Raw genomic sequence first — 6,369 nt, 5'->3', positions numbered from 1 at the left:
AACCAAATTTAAGATGCTCGAACAAAAAAATCGCATGAAAAAATTAGCTGATGCAAATCTTCGTTACGTGTTAACACGAATGTTCAGTGGTAGCGGCGATGGTATATGAGACATTGGATCCAATGGCGCAAATAAAGAACATACATCGAACTCTAATTGCCTTATATTGTCTAACACTTGTGGTAAATCTGACACGAAATTTATGGATTTTTCCATAGTTGTTCATATTTTTCCGAAGCCATATATTTAGATTAAACAAATATTTTTTCATAATAATATTTTATTCAACTCATTGAAAGATTGGTTTGACTGAGCAAAAAATAAATTCGCTTTCATTAACACCTCGCGCAATTGAATTGATCTCAGAAGAGATGAAAAATGAACTATTCATCGGGTTGGAATTGAAGGTGCAATGGGTGGTAATATCACTTTGACATCCGTTGTTTTTTTGGGATCTGGCAAGAATGGTGTTTTGTATCTGGTTCGTAGCTAAATTTCATCTTTGGACATAAATTATTCACTTAAACATCAATCGAATTGGACTGTTTTGAGAAAATTTGAAGATAACACTCCAGTTGCAATAAAAATTATGAACAATACGAATGTGCTCTACCAACAAGAGTTAAAGTGCTACGAACGATGGAGTGCGATGACGGACAAAAAGTGCATAAAATATGGGATCCCATTCATTTATCACACTGATGTGATTCTCAATTACAAAATGATGGCGATGACAATGTTTGACACTGATCTTCAGTCCCAATACAACAAAATCGGACCATTTTCGAAAGAGACGATTTTATTTATCTTCAGAGATACGGTGATTATTTTCAGAAAATTTATCGAAATATATCAAATTAATATTATGTGGTGAACTTGTGATTCCAGATTCGTATGCTGAAATATATCCATAGCAACGGATTAATTCATGAAGATATCAAACCAGGCAATATTCTGATCAAGGGGGCCAATTATTTGTAATATGCATTTCATAAGAGCTTTTCCAAATGATAAAAAATGGTTTTCCATAGATTTCAATACATGCAACGAAAGAGCATTGCACAACCCACCCAATAATGGGTCGAGATGGTTTCGATCGATTCAAGTGCATATGGGCGCATCTCCAACTGAAGGCGATGACATGGAATCATTATTTTAATCAATGCTTGAATTGGCCGATGTTGAACTTCCATGGAGCCAATTGGCATCAGATTCTCAAATACTAGCATCCAAACAACATGCATCTCTGGCAGTGAGTTTGAATCAAAAAAAGTGGAAAATATCCGATTAGTTTCAGCTAATGGTGATATAACCTCAAAATTCGACGAACATGTACGAAAATATCAAAAAGCACATGATACATGGTCCATTTGGAAAAAGTAATCCAAAATCACCGTGTATGCGCGATGGAAAGTGCACGAAAAGATATCCTCGGGAATTAGTCCAAGAAACTCAAACAGGTAGTGATGGTTATCCGCTCTATAGGAGGAGAAAACCTGACGATGGTAGTCATACATTAATTATTAATGTAAAAGGTGTTAACGTAACAATTGACAACAGATGGGTTGTTCCTCACAGTCCATTGCTGTCTAAAATGTTTGAAGCGCATATCAATGTGGAATATTCGGCTTTTATTGTCCTTTATGATGAAGATTAATGATTCAAGCAAATGAAATAGTTAGGAGGAAAGGTTTGATTTCTGAAGAATCGAAAAAGAGCACGCCTTGTATTCAAATGGACATTTTTTTCTCTCGAAAAAGTCCAAATTCAGCAAATATACAATCCATTCTTTACATTGTTGCTGCAAAGAAGGACATGTGATTTGATCACAATTTCATTTACATTTTGAGTTCAGATACATTTTTTTTTAAAGTCGTTAGAATGCTGAAAAATCAATTGTTCTTGACTAATTTTATTATAAAAGTAATCACTTAATCAAAACAGGTTTTTCCAGAATAACTACATTCATGTTGAATCATTAAAAATGCGATGTTAAAACAATTAGTGTATTAAAGATCCGTGGTTCATGTTTTTTTTTTTAATTTTCAAGGAGTTACGATAACTATAGCTGCAGAAATCGCTAAGAGATAAGAATGTTCTCGCTCGTGCAAATACTGCAAGAAAGCACCCCACAATCGTTTCTATCTAATATGAATAACTCTTAAAGCTCGACCTAATGGAATTTTTAAGAAAAATCGAATTTGTTCATAGAAAAAATGCGATGACTGTAATTAATAACTATATTTAATTATAAAAAAGGGTTATAAGTGGAAAACCCAACTCGATAAAAACGAAATTCGATAACAATGGCATTATTCTGTGAATAGAACTCGTAATCCGACTGTTCAGAATTATGCTTATTCTCATTTTTGTATAAATAGACGCGTTACAGCCACTGGTCTTTAGTATCAACGTGGACTTGAGACGCATAACATCTAGTTCCAAATACATTTGTAAATCACATACGCACATTTGCATATTGTTTGTCGTTGTCAGCAATATGAATTCGGTGGTGTTAACGTTCTGTGTGATCCTTTCGTTGGCATTATTTCTACATTCTGAAGTAAATGCTGCCGAGAAAGGAAAGTGATCAAAGTCACAATATAAAAAGCCAAAAATTATAGAAATCCGTTGAATTTTTATTTATTTTTTTTGTCTATTTTAGATCCTGAATATGGAAAATGGTTCCAGGGAGACATTGTGTTAACGAAAAACCAAAAACGTCATTTAAGACATTCGTTAGGAAATGGATTAATTGATTCACGATCACGGTGGCCTAAGAATACTCTCATTTATGATATTGGTAGAGAATTGAGAGGCCAAGAAAAGTTAATCCAAGATGCAATGTCGGAGATATCGAAGGGGTCGTGTATTAAATTCAAAAAGCGTACCAATGAAAAACACTATGTCCATTTTCAGGTAAAATTCATCATCGTTTTTATACTCAATTTGATGCAAATAAAACTTAGAATATTTGAATAACCGTATTACCGTTTGTTATAGGCAACCGAGGAGGGCTGTTATTCTTTGGTAGGATATACACGCCAAAAACAACCATTGAATTTGGGACGGGGTTGCGAATATCACGGGACTGCTGTTCACGAAATAATGCATGGTGAGAATGATTGTTTCTTATTTTTCATTTTTTTGGTTGTAACTATGTACTGTATTGATTATTTAACGATTCAGCTCTTGGGTTCTTACACATGCAAAGTTCATTTGATCGGGATAAATATATTAAGATCTTATGGGAAAACATTTCAAAAGAAATGCATAATCAATTTCAAAAGTATGGAGACGACGTAATATCACACATGGGTGGCAAATATGATTATGCTAGCATAATGCATTATGGATCAGATGCATTCTCGAAAAATGGCAAAATGACTATAAAAGCTAAAGTACATTACAGTTTAATTAAATTTATTTTGTTGAAATTGTATTCATGTGTTGATATTTTTTCAAGGATCCAAGCAAGCAAAAACTTATTGGTAATCGCAAGGGCATGACTAAAGAAGACATGAAGAAACTCAACCACATGTATAAATGTCACAAGTTCGGCTATGGTAAGAAGGGCGTGAAATACTGTTCGAGAGATCCAACTTTGCCAGGATGTCAAAGTTCTTTAATTTGAGACTACAGCCATAAATGAAGTTTAATTTTGGTGCAAATTCTAATAAAGTGAAGCGGAGAAAACGATTTTATGAATAAAAAAAGCAATTCGATTATTTCCATCGCAACTAAATAACTTTATTCGAACTCAAATCACAGGTTCTTTTATTCTACACCAACTCGCCTCACTGATAATCAGTAAGAATTAAATAGTATGATTTTATCTGTTTCCATTCATTCGGATTGCATACAAATTATATCTGACACTAAGTCTTGCTATTCCACCAAAAGCAATTAATTTTTTGGTGGTGAAACGTTACTCAATCTTGTTTTTTCTTCAAAATACACTGAATTTCAATTTTGTATTGTTCTTTTCTTATTTTCTTTTTTAATTAATCATTGAATTTGAAGATTTATCAAAAGTCATGAACACAAACATGAAATTCGTTGACAATGCAAAGCGTCAACAGAAAATGGTTTCATTTTAGGTATATGCCCATGATTCACACTCTGTATTTCTCTAATCATAACGATTTTATCAATTTATGACCGATTTCATTTATTAATCACTTCATGGAATCTGCTTTTGTTCTGTTGGAAATTTGTGAAGAAAAAACTTGTCTGAATAATCAATTATATAAATAGATTTGTTAACTTGCAAACAGAGATTATTAATGGGATATTTGTTATTCATATGGGATAATAATATCGCATAAAAATAACAGATATTTCTCACGTATTGCGTTCAACGTTCAACGCGTTCAATGTTCAGAGTCCAAAAATATCTAATATTTTTCGCGCGTTGTGTTAAGCGAAACGCATAAATACAAAATAGCGATTCTGCACACACAGAGTCGCTGTTGTTTCGTTATACTCTTCACATGACGAGCTGCGCGATGCATGCATTTATATGTTTCGCTCTATTCTTTCGATCGACACTCTTCGTACCCAGCTCATTGCAATTACTGGCAAACCCAGCTATAGCTTATTGGTTAGCGTGCTAGCGTTATAAGCGTGGGGACACAGGTTCGAATCGCATAGTGGTCGAAAATCTTTTCCCTTCAAAATATCATTGGTTTTATCAATGGGATTATGAATTGAAGGAGTAAGACCGACATGGAGGCCTGTGGAGAGCTCCAGGAGGCACTTTAAACCGTGGGATCCCGTGCAATATATACAGAAGATGAGTACAGGTATTGCACTTTAATACTATTTCTCGTCACATGATTCTATGTGATATATAGGTGGAAATCAAAGGAATCAATACGAATTTAAAGGCTCATTTTAAGCAGCTGTAGATGTATATAATGTGCGAATATGGAATGAAAGTTGCCTTCTGAATTGTATATTTCATTTTTTTGTCATGTTAGTCATGAAATTTTTCCTAGAAGGAATATATACACACAAATACCAACAGTCAATTGCAACTAACAAGCAGATAATCTTGAACATATAAAATGTCACATCAATTGACAAAGTAATTAACGATGAACATAAGATGTTGCAATTAAAATAAACATAAAACTTTTATTTGATTTTTGTTTATTTTGTTCATTTTCCCATTGAATTAAGACACTGAATATTTGTTGAACTTAGATTATATCAAAAATGAATAAAGTTGTATATTTCCTTGCAAAATGCATGATTCACGTGTACGGATTGTTATTACATGGAATCCCACAAAGCAAGCATTTATTGCAATCCGTATTTTGACAACACTTTCTATTCCCATATAACTAACGGCCCGGTTCCCATTCAACTGTATAACACTTTTGGCCATATGTATGCAATAAATCTTTTCCACATCTCCTCCAACAAAGCCCATGGTCACAACCTGCTTGCACAGCACAGGGCTCGGCCAGTCGACTTCTACTCATAGCAAAATCCGTATATCCATCATGTTCGTCTGAATGTTCATTTGAATTCCCAATAAATCCGAAATCCGTGTCCGAGCCGAAAAGCCAGTCAAACGCTTTACTGTTCAACGCACAGCTGCTGTAACTAACGATCAACACAAGCAACACCAACTCACTTTTCAAAGTCATGTTGGAATATGACGCGCATTTGACAAATAATTTCGTTTAATCATCCCAATGCACACGTTAGCTATCGCATTCAAGTAAACCTTTTGACAGTAAACAAGTCGAAGATAGCATAATCAAGGGGGAACTCCCTTACATCGTTTATGACGAATGTCATTATCACGTAGCTTATGAGAAAACGAGACGATACAATTCCGTGTTTAATCCCAAGCAATGAGTCGGTAAACAAATTGACATTCGAAAAAAGTTCAAAAGAAAAAAATCATCTTTTTGAAGATTGGAAAACAAGTTATTTCTATTTCAATTCCATTTCAATCAATTTACAATTACAAAATGTACAAAAGATCTATGGCATTCTATACGGATATCGGTGCAGCAAACGGACCTCTCAATGTGACGCTCTCAGTTGTATCACCAACGGGATATGCTCTGCTGCATGTGATTTTCCAGAAACTTTGTTGAGTGGAACCAGACACAAAAGTAGCACAAATAGTGCAAAAATGAATTTTGGATTGAAAATCATTTTGATTTATTTTACTTGAAACGTAGCTTAGCTCTTTGTTTGAATGTGAAATGTAACGTATTTGATAGCTGAACTGTGTTTGGCGCGTATTTATATTGCGAACAATCATATGAGCGGAGAAGTATTCTGCGAATTGCATAGAGAAAGCGAAATTCAAGATTCCTGCAATCACAGTTGACGTGAAAACAGTTG

At 34.2% G+C, this 6,369-nt stretch overlaps 1 protein-coding gene across 1 annotated transcript; it reads left to right on the top strand.

Annotated features, from left to right (window-relative positions):
• Positions 1–1,191: 1,191 nt before the first annotated feature.
• LOC129566282 (zinc metalloproteinase nas-4-like) lies at positions 1,192–3,930 on the top strand. Its single transcript, XM_055442072.1, has 5 exons — positions 1,192–1,252; positions 2,666–2,919; positions 3,004–3,115; positions 3,190–3,401; positions 3,467–3,930. The coding sequence occupies exons 1-5, from the start codon at positions 1,192–1,194 to the stop codon at positions 3,632–3,634; spliced, it is 807 nt and encodes a 268-aa protein (XP_055298047.1). The 3' UTR covers positions 3,635–3,930.
• Positions 3,931–6,369: the final 2,439 nt, after the last annotated feature.

The sequence above is a fragment of the Sitodiplosis mosellana genome, unplaced genomic scaffold (genome assembly GCF_009176505.1).
Source record: "Sitodiplosis mosellana isolate CC-2019 unplaced genomic scaffold, AAFC_SMos_1.0 Smas_scaffold_3, whole genome shotgun sequence".
NCBI classification, from domain to species: Eukaryota; Metazoa; Arthropoda; class Insecta; order Diptera; family Cecidomyiidae; genus Sitodiplosis; species Sitodiplosis mosellana.
Note: the sequence above shows the minus strand (reverse complement) of the source record. Positions and strands in the feature narration are given on the sequence as shown.

What these genes read in the sequence shown, in the direction of transcription:
- LOC129566282 (XM_055442072.1), top strand. Translation starts at nt 1,192, where the DNA reads ATGGAGCCAATTGGCATCAGATTCTCAAATACTAGCATCCAAACAACA. An exon ending in AACAACATGCATCTCTGGCA is followed by an intron (nt 1,253 to 2,665) that starts GTGAGTTTGAAT and finishes TGTCTATTTTAG; the next exon opens with ATCCTGAATATGGAAAATGG. An exon ending in AAATGACTATAAAAGCTAAA is followed by an intron (nt 3,402 to 3,466) that starts GTACATTACAGT and finishes TATTTTTTCAAG; the next exon opens with GATCCAAGCAAGCAAAAACT.